The following is a 16,877-nucleotide window of genomic DNA, read 5'->3' as shown; positions in this document are numbered from 1 at the left end:
AGTTGCTCACCTCTGTTTCTCTCGTATTCGGGCACCTCACTCTTGAGCTCCCAGGTGTGCTGGTCGACGCCAGCGTAGGCGAAGTTGACGTGCGTGCACAGGTCTCCCGGGATGTCATCTACGCCATAGTTGGCCGGATGGTGCCGCGTATTGGCCCAGCCGTAGTAGTAGCACACCACGGGCCATCGACCCGACGCCGCAGCGCCGGAGCGGATGGAGTGCATCGTGCTTGACGTGGCACTCGCTGGCGTCGGGGGTGTCGGCAACAAACTTTCCGCCAACGTGGACAGGCTGGTTGAGCTCATACCAGCCGTTGAAACCGCGTTATCGCCCACTAAAAGTATATAAAGTTGCTAAATTTAGCAACAAACAAAAGAAAACAACTAATAGAGAAGGGAAAGAAGTACCGGAGTTTCACTAAGTGAAAGTACGTTCTCAGGCTTGCTGGCTCTGCATGAATAATAAGATTTAGGCACACCAAAGACATGTAAGACGTGGCACATTTGATCGTCTGCTCCTCTCAGGCCTTAACTCTGTGGCGCCTTAGTTTAATTAATCGTGAGAGAAGCTTGTTTTGTAAGACGAAGATTTCTAGAGCGGGTTGAGTAGTAATAAGTAAATGTTTAATAGCAAGAAGCCTATTTGCGCCACTTAGAGTATCGCTGTCGTGACAATTCCTAGCGCTCTCATGTAGCGCTCCAGAGCTGTGCGCTGTCACGGTAGAGCTTGACTTCGTTAACGTGACAGGCACGCGATAAAAATGCGACAAAGTAAGGAGCGTTAACGATAGAAGTTTCACACGCAAAGGCACAGGAAATGCAGGAAACTTCACTCTTGTCGTCACCACGGACTTCTATCGTTTTGTCTGCGCTATTGTTACGGGCTACTAGTGATAATGTACTGCTGTCGCTGGGTTGGCGTCAAGGTTTTTTGGGCTCAAATCATCCTAAAGTGTAATTTACATGTTTAAACAGGTTTGCCTGCGGTCTCTATGTTTTATTTTTCTTTTGTTACTGCCTCCTGCAGTGTCCGAAAGTAATAATCTTCCCGAGATATCTATTTCACTTATGTCAATGTGTAAGCCAACACGAAAACCTGTTTTCCCTGCTACTCACTTGTGCCCTGTGGTTATGTACGCGTCAAACGTACAATAGTACGCGAAGATCAGTACTCACCGTTTTGCTGTGGCATACCAGGGGCACAGGTTAGTAATAGGGCAAGCGGTAGCGCTGTAAGCTTCATTGCTTGCTGCTGGCTTCGGTTAGGGCTGCAAGAGAGAAGTATGTAGTAAGACACTGAAATGCAGAGGAACGCGTGTCTCGAAGTGTGTCTGTGGTTTGTTGCTAGCCGCGTTGATGGCATCACATTTTAACAATATTTTGAGATATTTCTGAGCTTTTTATGCTCAACGAATAACAACGACAAGAAGGCACCATCATCATCATGACCACCGCCAATCTGAGTACGCCCATTGCAGGACAAAGGCCTCTCTCATATCTCTCTAATTAACTGTGTCCTGAGCAGGTTACTGCCACCTTATTCCTACAAACTTCTAAGAATCGTCCGCCCGCCTAATTTTTTGCCGCCCCCTGCTATGCTTGCCATTTCTCGGTATCGAGTCCATTACCCTTAACGGCCGTCTGTTATCTTATCGGTTATCAGTATGATTAAGGAGCCATACTTACGGTATATAATGGTGCTCATGTCTCAATGTCGTTTAGTAACTTTTTGCTGGAATTTTTATCAGTGAGTGAGCAGTCGAAAGCCGCGCGTTATAATCCGCATCTTACTTTGTGAGTAAACAGGTACTAATTACTGCATCAGGTTAGATTCATTTTTAACTTGGCTTCTGTTACTATAACTGTCTAGATTTCCTAGATGCCACCAGCTTCACATAGAACTTTGGATCAGCCATTTGTACAGACTAGACCACACTTGTATACAGTGCTCAGACGGTGTGCTGCAGAGCAAATGAACTAAAATCTTTTCGCAGCTGCTTTGCTAGCGGTAAGGTGGTGGTGCCTGCCTGTGCGTTCACGTCTCTATTCAGCTGCTCTCCAGCGCAAGCATTACCAATGAAAGTCAATACTTGCTTCATAATTTCTTTTCATTCCTTCCCGAAAGGCATCTTTCCAGCGCTCTAGAAACTGTGATTGAGTCTGCACTAACATGTTTAGAGCAAGGTTCAAGGCCTCTGTTTAGATATGTTCTGGCTATCTTATATCCGATTTGTTTTGCCCTTCGCTATTGTGTCAAGCATCAGCACATACTCTTTATCGTTCGCACAGTGCACGCAAGAGTCTTCAAATAGAACAAGCGAGAAAAATGGTTATGGTTAGCTCATGTCTTTCACCAACAAGCCACGTATTCCTACCGCCTACTTTCTTGATAACAATAGTGTAGAATTCACCACAAGTTACAAGTATCTTGGCATTAACCTTCAATCCGACTTATCATGGAATCATCATATTAATCTCACTCTTGCCTCCATTAACCGTACTTTCGTACTTCTCAAACATAATTTAAAAGAGGCCGCGACATATGTAAAAAACTAGCGTACACCACATTAATCCGTCCGAAACTCGAATACGCGTCTGCCATTTGGGATCCTCATCAGAATTATATCATCAGTAACATCGAAGCCCTGCAAACCGTGCTGCGCGATTCATCTTTTCTGATTATTCATGTTACACCAGCGTCACCTCATTGAAGACTAAAGCAGAGTTATACCCCTGTCACACGGGCAAGTTTAGTGACACTTTCACGAAGTGCACTTCTCCAGAACGAGTGACACTTTCGGGGCGTGCTGCTACACGGAAAAATAAAGTGTCATTCGGAATTCATGGTGGTGACGATCGCTTTTCAAGTAAGGCACAAAAAATATTACTTTTCGCGCTTCAAAGCTTTAATGTACAGTTAATGTACAGTAGATTCCAAACTGCAAGAAATTTTTTGATTATCAAGGAGCTTTGTGCAGTATTGGCGATTACAAAAAAGGCTTCGCAAGACGAGACAATTGAGCCAGGAGCAGTACTTCACTTTTTGAAGCATCATGGCGACCCACAACGATAACGTTTCTGCGCTGCTGACACAATCTGATTGGCAAAAACTGGTGGCGGCATACATGTGCATTCGAGCGCCTCCTTGGATTGCAAACACTGCACTGTTGCACCGTGACACCGAAACGGATGCAGATGGTTGCTACCATAGAGTTAATATGTTGCTACGGTCGCCATGGTAGCCGCCATAGCCATACCGCTGCGGCTGCCTAAAAAAATTATTGCAGTTGAAAACAAGAATGTCGGAATATGTGCAGTATATATATTTAATGGCAACGCAAATAAGTTTACAAGAACAAGAGGGCAAAAAAAAATTAGCTGCATTCAATAAAACGCCATTTTTATTGCCGACGTTGTAATCTAATTTCGAAACGCTGCTACCGAGGCTATACACTTCGCCCCTCGGGAAAAGTGAAGTGAGTTCCCCAAACTCGCTTCTTGCCGAGTGCGCTCAGCAGCGAGTGTCATTAAAGTTCATCCTGTGACACGATGCGAATGACACTACAGGTGAGTGTCACTCGTTGAAAATGACACTAAACTTGGGGCATTAGATAACTTAGCACTGCGCCGAAAAATTTCCCGTCTATCACTCTTCCACAAGCTTTATCACCATCCTTCCCTTCATGATGAATTCTTTCAGCTACCGCCAGTTATCTTTCCACATCGCGATCATCCTTACAAAGTTAAACGCATTAACTGCCAGTCATTCTATTATGCCTATTCTTTTTTACCACGCACAATAACCGAATGGAACGCTTTCTCATCAGAAATTCTCACAGAATCTGATCTAAATAAATTCCAACATCTTATGCACTCATGTTTCAAGAACTAAAAAGGTATTTTTTTCAGCGTTCTTTCTTTCGCCTTGCCTTCTTTTTATTTTATATTTTTTGTTTTGTACTTCAGCGCACTTTTACCAGTGTCGTCTTTTTTCTTTTTCTAGCGGTGCTGTTATTTATTCTCAAATTTTGCTGTTATGTGCATTGTTGCGACCCTTTCTGTGAATGCCTATTTATAATTAATATATTGTGATTTCTATTTTATTTTAGTGCAATATTTTTAACCTTATGACAATGCTTTGTACTTATACTCCCCCCCCCCCCATGTAATACCCTCACATGAGGGCCTTTGGGGGTTTTTTGAATAAATAAATAAATTGATTTCAACTGCAGCCAATAAATCGGAAACAATTGTTAAGGAATAAGCGCGCACATATATGAGCCTTGTTCTCGGTTGCATGCGTTTATTGGAAGGTTACTTTTTGCGTTCTAGATTTCCTCGAATTCGCTCCAAGGCTGTAACTATAGAATATATTATTCGCTCGAGGCTATCACTTTAGAAACGCATAAGATTCACACAAGATTCGATTTATAAACGCTTAAGCTCAAGATTCGTCAATGAGGAATAATCGAATGAAACTAGCAACTAAGAAAGGCACATAGAAATCAAACAGCTTGGGAGTATTGTTCATTCGTACTTGTTTGCCACTGGAAAACTCTGCCGGAAACACAGCCGTTTCGTAAGAAATAGCCCACTCTCTCTGCAGTATGATTTCTGCGTAATGTTAAGTCTACGGACGGAAAACGTGTCCAATAAACGCACGGTAGAAGACGCGCATGCACGACTCACAAACAATAGGCGCCCGACCGATGCTTACCTTCAAGAAGTGTGAAGGAGGGCGTCTCTGAGGCATGAGTTCTCAGCACTGTTTACAAGCACAAAAAGAGGGGACCTGTTTTTCAACGACGCACCCAGATAGGGTAAAGTGCGTGCGACGCGCGCAATCGTTATTCTCTTGCCCTCGGTTTCTTTTTTTCCCTCTCCTTAAACCAAGCCGAATTCACACGGGAGGTCTTCGTGTTGTGTGAGGGTGGAGTTGATTACATCGCCGGCCGGAGAAAGGTCCTGCCCGGCCCCTTGGAATAGAGCCACCAGTCTGGTCCTTGCCCCTGCATCCGAGTTCATTTAGCTTATCTACCTTATCTACCCCCTTTCTGTGCGTCTTCGCCGGCTGCGGCTGCTGGCCGACTCCCCGAGGAGGAGGGACTGTTTGTACCACCCGAGTAAAATCTCCTGACATCCGTCTATCCCCATGATAGACACGCCCCGGCGCCCAAAGGCGTGCCATTTTCTGTGACGTGGGCACGATCCATCCTCGAGAGTACGGCGAACAAGGGCAAAGGAGGCGAGAAACTCGCCTTTCACAGGAATAAACAGCTTAGCATAGACGCAGAGTTAACGTCACTTGTACGGCGCACTCTTTTTAACGTACTTTCTCTCAGCAAGAAAGTGCTGCTGCGCAATTCGCGCATAACAAGTGCACAACAGCAAGAGATGAAGGGTGGGGTAAACAAAATTTTATCTCGAATCAGTTCTGAAGCCTTCCTTTGTTGTCCGCCCCATACTGGAAAAACCAGTAGGTTATCAAAAGGGAAGCGCAGCGGTGTGGTATCGTCTAATGCATGCCGCCCTCACATGCCTTGCAATACACAATCTAAAGTGCTGAGCACCAAGGACTGGAAATACTAATTACTTAGGGACGATGATAACGACGACTAGGTAGTCCCGGAGACCCTAACATAAAAAAAGCGCTAGACAAAAGCTGTTGTCAGTGCATCAAGGTTCTGAAAGGCACTAGGAGGCTTCCTGGGAAGAACTCATTCAAACGGCGCGCATAGCTTTCTTATTGAAAAGTTCCAATAAATAAAGATCACCGCAACCGAAGTATTCTCCGTTTACGCATAGCTGAGTAACTTGCCTGTTCCTGTCGGAGTTTTCTTTAATAACTTAATACGTGTGCGTTATTATGAAAACAGATTGTACATTATTATGGGGAACATGAAAATCATAAGATGATTCTATTTCTATAAAATGAATCTCGACTTAAGCAAAAATAAAACGCACTCGAAGAGTAATCGAGTTGTAACTGTGTATTATTTTGTGGCCGCTCACAGTTTCTGACTTCGAATTGGGCAGGTTCTCAAATTCTCAATTAGTTGCAATGTCTTGCGACCTTCAGAACGTTTTTCTCCATCAAAGCCAACTCCAATACTAAAATGATATATAGACTTTCAATGCACTTCTTATAGACTGTTCTCTTCCCACAGTATTACCTTTGGTATATTCGCAGTCTATATATCAGATCATGAATGGCAGTTTACCAATATCCCTCAAGAGAAAAGTATATAACAGGTGTATCTTACCGGTACTCACCTATGGGGCAGAAACGTGGAGGCTAACAAAGAGGGTCCAGCTTAAGTTAAGGACAACGCAGCGAGCTATGGAAAGAAAAATGATAGGTGTAACGTTAAGAGATCGGAAGCGGGCGGAGTGGGTGAGAGAACAAACGTGCGTTAATGATATCGTAGTTGAAATCAAGAGGAAGAAATGGGCTTGGGCAGGGCATGTAATGCGAAGGCAGGATAACCGATGGTCCTTAAGGGTAACGGAGTGGATTCCTAGAGAAGGCAAACGTAGCAGGGAGCGGCAGAAAATTAGGTGGGCGGATGAGATTACGAAATTTGCGGGAATATGGTGGCCGCGGCTGGCTAAGGACAGGCTTAATTGGAGAGACATGGGAGAGGCCTTTGGCCTGCAGTGGGCGTAGTCAGGCTGATGATGATGACGATGAGTCTATCGACTATCGAGAGAAGAAAGTCTACTAAAAGCCTATGGCCATAAATATGTTGATTATCATAGGCTGTGTAGAGGATATATATCGCCTGTAGGCTATCTCATGGGATATGTATTGCCTACCGACTAGTAGCCTATAAGATTTTTCTGTGGACAGTGATGGAATTTATTGACAAAATCTATAAAGAGTATAACACTGTATAAATAAGGTCTTCTAAAGGCAGCACGAGAAAACAAAGACGACACACACAAGACAGGTCTTGCCTTCGTATGTCGTCCTCATTTCCTTACACGAATTCGATTTCATGCATATTATATATTGATACAACCTGCTAGCTGAAAGAAAATTCTAGCTGGTCTTCTCCGCAGCGCCCCCTCCCACTCACCTTTTTTTTTTGTGCTTGCCATTCTCACTGAGTAACGTCCTTGTTATAATTTATCCCACTGATTCCTCCCGTGCTTCGAAATCTACAATGCCATGTCTTGAAAGCGCTTAAAGAACACGGACGAAGAAATAACAGACAAGGACGAGGCGTGTTTTATCATTATGAAATAATAAATCTTGAAGCTGTGTGCACTGATAAATGAAAAAGCTTGGCGGTTTTTCTCAAGCATGAAAGCTTCATTATTTCTTGCGTAGCAAATGCTGTATTATATTAGATGTCACTACGATATTGCGACTATAACCATCGCACCGGTACTGTTCAATTATGAGCCATTCTTCAAGCTCTTTATTGTGAATTAGAAAACTTTGCCAGTACGGTTTCTTAGTTTATGGCGTCTTTGATGCTACTTTGTTAATGCGCTGAAAAGGTGCTTTGTTGCGCGAAAAGAAGAATAAGAAAACAAATACGTAGACACGAGACTGGCGCTGACTAGCCACTGATTTTTCTTCGAAACAGAGATTTGGTCAACAGCATGCCATGATGCCTTATGTCTTATACTCAATGCTTTTACATCAATTAGAGTTTGGAAGAAAAAGTGCAATATTTACCAAACATTCCCGCGATTTGTAACCGCGCAGTAATTTTTGTAGGTAAAAGTATTATAAAACTTGGACACACTGGTCGCGCGTTACTGTGTACGCGGCAGTTACTAAAACTATAGTGGTATAAGTAACTAGAACACAGTGCGCTAACTATTGTCGTTATTCCTCAGTGTTTAGGGAATGAAGAAATCTCCGCCGGTGTAAATGTATTGACTGTAACTTTTGGAACCAGGCAGAAACTAAGTGGACGTTATTGCGCTATTTGCGTCAACTTTGTTTCTGTCCAGTTCTAAAACATACAGTCATCCCATTTAGGTATGTTCCAATACTCCCGTTTCAACTTTCGCTAACGCCATTAAGTGTTTCTGAACGTAAAATTACGTAGCCGGGTTTTGCTTGAGTCCGTGCGCATTCTTAGGAAGCAAAATGCGTGTTCTTTGCTCACAAATCTGTAGATAGATAATTTATCTCCAGGGGCTGTAGTACAGACTGCTGACAAAGTTGACCTGAGGAGTCGCGAGTAACCTTTGATTTATTTTTCACATTTATTTTTCGTTTTTTTTTTCTTGCTGTGGAGGAATGTGCATGAGCGGGGTTTCGAAACGACGGTTGTCTTACTATTCCCGTGCATACTTCTTCGTTTTGCCATCTATGTTAGATAATGAATAGTATCTGCAAAGGCGTTATCGTAGTTTAGTTCTGAAATGTTCCGTGGAGCCGATATCTGTCTTTGATTTGTCGCTCACTCCCGTTTTCATTCAAGGTGTCCCATACTACTCGCCTAACGGCTGCCACGCGCAAATTATAAAAACTCAGGGGCCGCTTTGCGCATGCGCTGTTTCTCCAAAAGGGAACACTGAAGAGGATTAATTTTTTAAGTCTGGTCAGCCCGTGCGGGGTGCTCGTGTGTCGGTGCGACGGCTACAGCGAAAGATACTTGGGAGGCTTGGTTAAGAAATAAAAAAATGTTTCATCTTCTGAGAAGAATTGAACATGGTGAAAAAACAAACATATAGAAAATTAATCTACAAAGTTCACAACAAGAGACCGCGAAGAGAGCGAGGAAGAACACTATAGCAAGAAAATTTCAACAACTAAGTCATTCAACAAGAATATTACAAAGGAGAAAAATTTGTTTTTCCGGTATCATTTTCATAGCAGTGCGTGAAAAATTTAATTTTTAGAACTGTTTTTTGGATAGGCTTTCGCCATCATTAGCGGAAATAAGATGGCGGCCACGGAGAGAAAAATATTTTCCCCGAAAACGAGCTAGGAGAGTTTCCACAACAGTAACACAATGTACCATGACTTTTTTTTTTTTGAAAAAAATTGAAGAGGGACTCATATAGACTGGCTATTTGGTATGGAGCGACCAATATATTAAACCACAAATGAAGGCGTACACCGAATTGTGTTCCTTTTGCAGAAAATTTTTCAGCACGTTTGGTGTTATGTGACAAAAGTCACCGTAAACTATACTCTGGCTTTTTCTACGTTGGAGACCGAAAACTCAGAATGCGATAAATAAGGTCTTGCCCGATGGTTGGTTACGGAGATTTAAGCCTTGTCTGCTACGCAGGCCGGCTAAGTAAAAGCCGATTCATTTGGAAAATGGATGTGAAGTTTTCTAATGGCGGCTCTTGTGCGTTCTCTAAGGTTGATTTGTCATACGTTGAGCACATAAAATAAAACTTTCTAATGAAATTTTATACATTCCAAGGTATTACGAAGGGTTAAGCAAGGTTATCATAATTAATTTTCATTAATTTTCCACAGTGCTTGGTAAAATTCTGGGAGCACCTCGAGCAAACGCCAATGGACTGCTCAGTTCGCGCTCTGAAAAATAATGTGTATTTGATGCCGGAAGGCCTGTTATTCTTACCACATTCTTCCACTGCGTTGAGTACATAGGCTAACAGGTGTTTTTTTTTTTTATCTTCTCGCCTTTCAATACTGGTTCAGAGGACGTTTATCGCAATGAAATGCTAAAAATAACCAAAGAAAAAGTACATGAACAAAAAAACGAAACCTTTGTTTACAGCCGCCGCTAAAACTGACGATCCACGCTACAATGAGCTCAAGGGAGAGCCGTAAAGCATGTTTATTGTGAACAGACGCCCAGGCCTCAGACTTCCGAAAAGTGCCACAAAGGCAGAAGTGTATGTTAGCATGGGATAGCATTAAACTTTATATGCATCACGTTGCTCTCCTTCCATGGTTGATGTATGAACTTGCATGAACTGATGTAATCTGCAGCTTCAACTGGACATAGCTTCTGCAGTTAAACCTTGTGCTCGCGGTGCGCCGGTTTAATATAGAACCCTCTCAACAAATCTAAGAATGGCAACTAGCTCCACTTTTACATACATTAAAGGTGCACTGAAAAGGAATCTGAGCTCGTCTTTTCGCCGCAGGAACTCAATCTACACGTTCTGAGCATTCTTAGAAACTGCGATTTATTGCCCTGTGTGGCGGATTTCCCTAATTAAATCGAATTAATGTCCAGATCCCGCCTTTTTTTTCGAATTCTCCCCCGTAGGGTGGGCGGAGTCGACCAACGCGTGGAGTGCCTTTCAGCCAGCTCCGTGGAGGCTTTGCTTTCGCTTTATTTTGTCTTTTAGGTTTCCGTGAATAAATAGTTTCATTCCCAGATAATATAGCCGCAAAATTAGCCCGCAGAAATAAAAATACGCGCGGACTATTTGCTTCTACGGACTACTACGTATTACTCCGCCGATGGCAGAGCGGCAAGCCGCCACGGGACTGGGTGAAAGGCATTCCACGCGTTGGTCGACTCCGCCCACCCTACGGGGGAGAATTAAAAAAAAAAGGCGGGAGCCGGACGTTAATTCAATTTAATTACGGAAATCGGCCACAGCCACGGAGGGCAATAAATCGAAGTTTCTAAGAATGCTCGGAACGTCCAGATTGAGTTCCCGCGGCAAAAAGACAAGTTCAGATTCCTCTTCACTGCACCTTTAAGAAGCTCGAAGTGAGACAAACACTCCAAGCATAATAAAAATCGAAGTGTAAATCAAAGACGCTTTTCTTTTTCGGGCACTGAATAGGATAACTTTCTATTTTTCGACACTACATACATATCACTCATTCGGACTGCCTCGTTGTTATGATTCTACACTTCAAAGGATTGGGGCCACCGAGGATTTGCTTTCATCCACGAAGCCACGCGCCGCGATCAACCGTGAGATTGGAGATGTTCGGCCGGCCGGTTTATCCCTCAGCCTGCACTTGATTGTCACCAGCTTACGTTTTAGCGAGTCACTGTTGCTCTAGTTGCGTATGTTTACTTAGAAACAACATGTTTACACTGTTTTTTTTTTAAAGATGCCGTACCCTGTCGTCGACGTGGCATGTCAGTCCCTGGCGTTTCTTCTTTCACTCTTCACTTCGCGGACAGAGGCTTCGCGTATGCTACTGCGAGGGAAGCTAGCATGCCGTTTCTGTCACGTATATCCCGAATTCAGCTTTTTAAATCTGAATGAATCATTAAACTCAGTGCTGCAATTAGAACACGTGGAGATGTTGAAACGACCTCGGGCAGTAAAAATTGCACTCACAGAAACAGTTGCGTAATTTCGTCCGACAGCAAGAGAGCCATCCTAACTTTTAAACCTTTTGATATTGTCAATGTTCCTTCAAACCATATGACATTCACTAACACTTCAGAGCTGCTGACAGCTTGGTGTAAAAGCAGTGTAGTCAGTGCAAACTCAACTTCCTGTTTTCGGAGCCGGAGTTTGCTGCAAGAGGCGTCTTGCCATTGCTGAGAACGAACACGTGGTACGAACACGAAAAAAGGAATAGCATGGACGACTTTGAGCGCCATCCTGATTAGAAGAAGCTTTATGTTTACCGCCTGCTTGTCTTTCGATACCAGACCTAGTTTTTCAGCAAGAAAAATGGCTCATGAAATAGAAAGCTTAGATTCTGCCAGTGTGGAATGATATTTTTCTTCTCCTCTTTACTTACTATAGGAATCTGGGCTTATAAATTTATGTACTTCAGGAGTGCGCCACTGCAATCGTCCTCATTTCCTGTTTGGTTATTCGCCATCACCGAACATAGAACAGGGTGCGCCAATTTAGGCTGGAGCGTAACACGTTTTCAAGAGTACGTGAAAACTTCCACGGTAAGGTAAAGTTCAAGTTACCCTCTAGTTCAACAGCGTCTTTCTTTTCGCATTTCGACTGCCTTAGAAAAAACTTTTTAAATCGATGCGCTCTGAAGAATACGGTTTCATGACTCCAAAATTTTAAGCCGACTCTCGTGACGATATTTTTAAATGTTTCTGAGATTCCACATTGCTAATCCCAATCACGAGATATATTTGAAAAAATTTTCATTCGACAAGATAGCACATACACTTTTTCCAACTGGTTTGGTATCCCAGTGTAGGTCTGGAATTCAAGCTCAATTTTACTCGTACCTTAAGCACCCAATCGCAGTACCACTAATACTCCTTTCTAAATCTGCATATATTTATAAGCTATTTAATATTTTGATTATATAGTTTTAATTTATTAAGATGCATTGTCAGCACATATTTAGAATCAACCCTTAGTGCACCTGAATCTTTTGTGTAATACGTTTGCTTATGACTTTTCAGCGTGAAGTACGATTACCGTCCTGGATGATATGCCATGCGCGTATGCGTCTACAGTTTTTGTCTTGTGTTTGATGTTCCTTTCTTTTCGCTCATGTAGGGTTAGGACTACTTAAGAAGAGGAACCTGTTCACGCAGTACCATCAACGGCGTGCTCGAGCATTCAAGAAGCTCTTCCTAGTGTCAGAGATGAGGTTCATGCGTCAAGTGTGTAAAAACTGCAGGAATCGATATTTATTTTAAACGTAGCGCTTTGCAATATGCAAAGAGATAAAGAATGGCTTTCTAGTTCTCAATAATTTAAATTTTTCATTGGAACTTTCATCACCTAAGTACTTCTTTACGCTCATGATCTCTGCATCACCCAAAGCTAAGAGCTGTAAAGGTTGGTTGGTGGACTGGTTCTATTTTTCACAATATTTTATCATTTCTAGAGGAAACATAAGGGAAATATGAATGTAGGCTGCTCTAGAAATGTAAATTTTAAGCATCATAACCGGTTGTCACATAATATTCGTTGTATAGGTTAAAGTTAGGTTGTTTCCGGCGCATCTTCTTACTTCTTCACCGGCCGTATTGAATATGTCTTTGGCTTACGAGTTAGAAGTGCGAACGGGCGGTAAAAAGATTGATTTACAAAATTGAAGAATTAATTGACTTGAATTTATCCTGTGCCTTGGTCGTGAGGCGCTAAGCAACCCATCACTGTTACTGCGGGAAAGGTAGTCCCCGGTCCTTGGCAACTACGCTGAATTGCTACACCAAAGCCTCTGGCGCGGCAATGTGCCTCCGAAGTGCCGCGGAACAAATCTTTGTTTTTCTCTTCCGTGCACGTACAACAAAGCGATCGTAATGTCTACCATTAGTTAGGAGCTGTCTGGGGAACAATTTGCCGTTAAGGTAATGACCGAACCGCCCGGTTGTTGGCAAGGAAGAATCACAGGCGTGGGTCGTTCTGTGTAGCGGCCGCGCTGTATACGGTGGATGGGAAAACATAGGCGGCGGCAGCGCTGCAGGTGATATTGCAAAGCTTAAAACGGCAGCCTGTGTCCCCCAAACTTAATAGATCTTTGGGTGTCCTCTTCCAACTCCTGGCGCGGTGGTGGATTAGTTAAGCGACATGCCATCGCCCTGCAATGCCGGGTGCTGCCTTCGGTCGGGCATGTGCGACCAAAGTTGCTCTTCCCCAGGAACTTCTCGCTTGTAATAAATAATTCGACGGCCACCTGACCAGGTGAGCACTTTCCTGAAAATCCGATGGGCAAGTTGTGATGCCGTCTCAAGATCATGTCACCTAGGTGGCCCACGTACCCGCCATCCAGGTGGCTGGCACCCAGCTCTTCCAGGTCGCGAAGGGGCCAGCCAGACAAAAAGAGAAGGGCTTTTAGACAAAGTGGAAGCCCTAGTGCAAACGCATTAAATTATATTCCTTTACCATTTAGCACAGGGAATGGCCACTCACGATATCCGGTACTGCGATATACTAATTATCGATGATGAAGAGACAAAGCATTGTCTTTGAGGATCAACATATATAGTGATGGTCCTCGCCAGATTCTTAATGCCTCCTTAAACGCGACTTAGTCTTCTGTCCCTATGCGGTCGCTGTGATTTGCGCTAGCGTCGTTGCATGACTCTAATCCCGGCTGCTTATCTTTAAATTAGAGGGTTTGTTTCAGATGCTACCCTCAAATACGAATCCATTGTGTGTGGTCGTGTGAAGTTACTGCACAATTTAATGCTGACCAGCCTTGTATGGGCTCATGAAGGGAACACTTCGCGCTATTCAACAAATGCAAGACAACGATAATACGCCGTACTTCTGAGTACATCCAGGTGTACTTCAGTCATGCTCTAAATTGAAATCACTTTTACATTTTCAACACACTTTAATGACGAGAATAACTGTTAAGGTCATATGACGACTAAGGCTATGGGAACGTCAAAGGTGCTTCTAGATAGGTGCTGATGAAGGGGGTGGAGATTTCTTAAGCGCCTTCATTTTTTTTTTGCACTACTACCTACGGCATCCTGTTGACTCTCTGTGAGAGCGCTACTACACGTATCTGTATATTTTCATTGCTTTGTCTTGGATCCTAAGTGATGAATTAAGAGTGCACTTGTCAATAAGCATACGCTGCTTTCAGGTTGAGAGCTTTCTGCGCAGCATTTGAATCGTGAGGACATTATCTCGTTGTTCGCCAGCTTTATCGCGCATTAAGATGAGCAGAAACTATGCAACGTCCTACAGTGTTGACTGAAGGGGGCAATCTCTCTAAGAGCTGATCACCATTCCTCCAATGGACTGCGCGGCGTTCGCCCCAAAGGCGATGCACGAAGGCCCGCTGCGTAGCGGAGGCTTTAGGAACGCTGCTATTGATCACGCTAGGCCGACGCGAGGTGCCTTCCGGACGAACTTACGTTTTGAGCATCTTTGCTTTAGGAGTGGCAGTTTTGGGGAATTTTCATTCGGTGGGGACTGCGCGGAGAAGTTCCCAGTAGGTTTACCTGTCGCCGTTAAGCGCAAAACGAGTACAAACCATGTTCAGTTAAGATGGTAGTTTGGAGTAGTTGGTACGATTGCGCTAACAGTGCAGCAGAAGAAATGAAGGAGCATGAAGAGGAATCCAGCACCATGACATAGTCTACGCGTGTGGTTGAGTATTTCTAGATGATGTTTAATGATACACATCATGTATGTTGGGTGAAAAAGATGTAATAGTGAAAACTGCGACCCTACTTTCTAATGTGCACAGTCGGCGATTAGGCCAACCTGACTGTAATCGCCTTTCTTGTATAATGACTTTCAAAGTTTGCTCTTATTTATTAATGTTGGCAGAAGCGAAAGGCTCTGCCACATATTTAACAAGGAAAAGATAACGATATTGTTTTTAAGAATAAGAAGAAATGGGAAACTTTGTGATTTCTACAATTAATGCACATAAATACACTGACGTGTGCATAAATAATGTGAGAGGCTACGCATGGGTGAAGTTGTTTCAGGCTACAAGAAAAGCAAATTAAATTAATATGTTATGCAGCGAACAGAAGTCAAGCTGTCTATAACGTGAAGTCTTATATTTCTATAAGAAGGTTTGGTGGCTGGGAAGAATAAGTGAAGCTAGACGTAGAAGCTAATGGAAAATACGCAGAGAAAAGCAGTATCATGAAGGATATAAAGACATTCAATTATCTGTAAGTGTGTAGCGGTGACGCTATTGCATTTTAGAAGCTTGGTTCTATGCACTGAACCAGACTCGTATTCCCTGCCCAAAAGAATGTAGAGAGCTGTCGGTAGGAATGAACTGAGCACACATAGAAGCGCGACTGATCAAGGAATTGAAGTGATATGGGGATGTCAACGGTTACTTTAGATATAAACTCAGAATTTATACGGAGAATGGTTCAAGCAAGGGAATGAGCAGCGATAGATAACATGTAGGTTTCGATATTCGGTGGGGCGCGAGCTTCATTACAAAAAAAGGAAGTAGGATTGCATGAATGAGCCACACCAAAGCGCGTCGATTTTATACAAACTTGAATTAAACAGAGGATCCACTGGATCAGTGATTGCGTAGTTTTGCTGTGAAGAGGAGGAAATGGGATTAGTTGTCTCGACTGCGAGCACATTGTTAGGCACACTCCTGGGGTATTTAGGAATAGTCCCCACACCGATCTCACAGGAAAGTTGTTTGCAGGAAGTTATTCATATATGAGACAGGAACCTTATTCTGCTCATCTTTTTTTAGTATAATGGTGCCTGTTGTGTAAAACAGAGCCGTTGATATGAGTTCTTTATATATGGCATTTCCAAATGCTTGTATTTTATAAGAACAAGTGGGCAGTAGCTACTTCGCTGCGAGTTTCTTGCAGATTCAGGTTTAAGGTGCTGTGTACAAACCTGAGTAATTAGAAAGCTGCTTCCACTACAGCGGAGGCTATAATTTTCCAGTCAGTAAAGTTAGAACGCCCAGCATTACGCCTCCGGGTGTGTTGTGAGCGCACTCATGACACGCGCGATGGCGAATGTGAAATAGCATGCGCCGGGTTAGTACCGCGTCACGACGAAATCCACGTCCCAGGAATAGTGCGTTGAGAGGTCATCACCGGTCCTGCGTCGCTGAGCGTACCGCTTAGAGAATACAGAGCCCTGAAGCATCGCTGCATTGTACATTCAAATGAGCCTTCTCTCATTAGGCTGCGTCTGCGCTATTCGCAGATTAAACGAGGCACCGCCTCTGCGCATTTGCGGCCTCTCAGTATGCTAATATGGGACGGTAGAACTTTACAACAAAATTTAACTTATTCGACCAAGAATTTTGCCCGGAAATCATTCTCACTCTGATGCGCTTTGGAATTCGCATATGACTTCGTCAACAGCTCCGTAATGTCGCTTTTTCTGTGCTCTTCATTAAAGTGTGGATATGTTGTCACAAAGTACTTACAGATGAAAACTCTGTCGTCCTTAATTTTGTTTGGGAGCATGATTCCTGGGGAGCGGGAGCAACAGACAGTACACATTGTGGAGGCACTTCTTTTGACTGATGGCAAAGTTCGGAGTAGGGTGCACTTA

General features: G+C 43.4%; 1 protein-coding gene across 1 annotated transcript in view; it reads right to left on the bottom strand.

Moving 5' to 3' along the window:
* Positions 1–4,843, bottom strand: part of LOC149342106 (endochitinase-like) — a 137,930-nt gene extending 133,087 nt beyond the window's left edge. Inside the window, exons 1-3 of the mRNA XM_089544387.1 lie at positions 4,717–4,843; positions 1,176–1,267; positions 11–334 (exon numbers count right to left, since the gene is read on the bottom strand). Coding sequence (XP_089400513.1) covers positions 11–334; positions 1,176–1,242 — 391 coding nt within the window. The 5' untranslated portion in view covers positions 1,243–1,267; positions 4,717–4,843. The remainder of the gene's footprint in view (positions 1–10; positions 335–1,175; positions 1,268–4,716) is intronic.
* Positions 4,844–16,877: the final 12,034 nt, after the last annotated feature.

This window comes from Amblyomma mixtum, chromosome 5 (assembly GCF_055824585.1).
Source record: "Amblyomma mixtum isolate Tamu chromosome 5, ASM5582458v1, whole genome shotgun sequence".
NCBI classification, from domain to species: Eukaryota; Metazoa; Arthropoda; class Arachnida; order Ixodida; family Ixodidae; genus Amblyomma; species Amblyomma mixtum.
The sequence above is the reverse complement of the archived record's forward strand: the minus strand, read 5'-3'. Positions and strand labels throughout refer to the sequence as shown.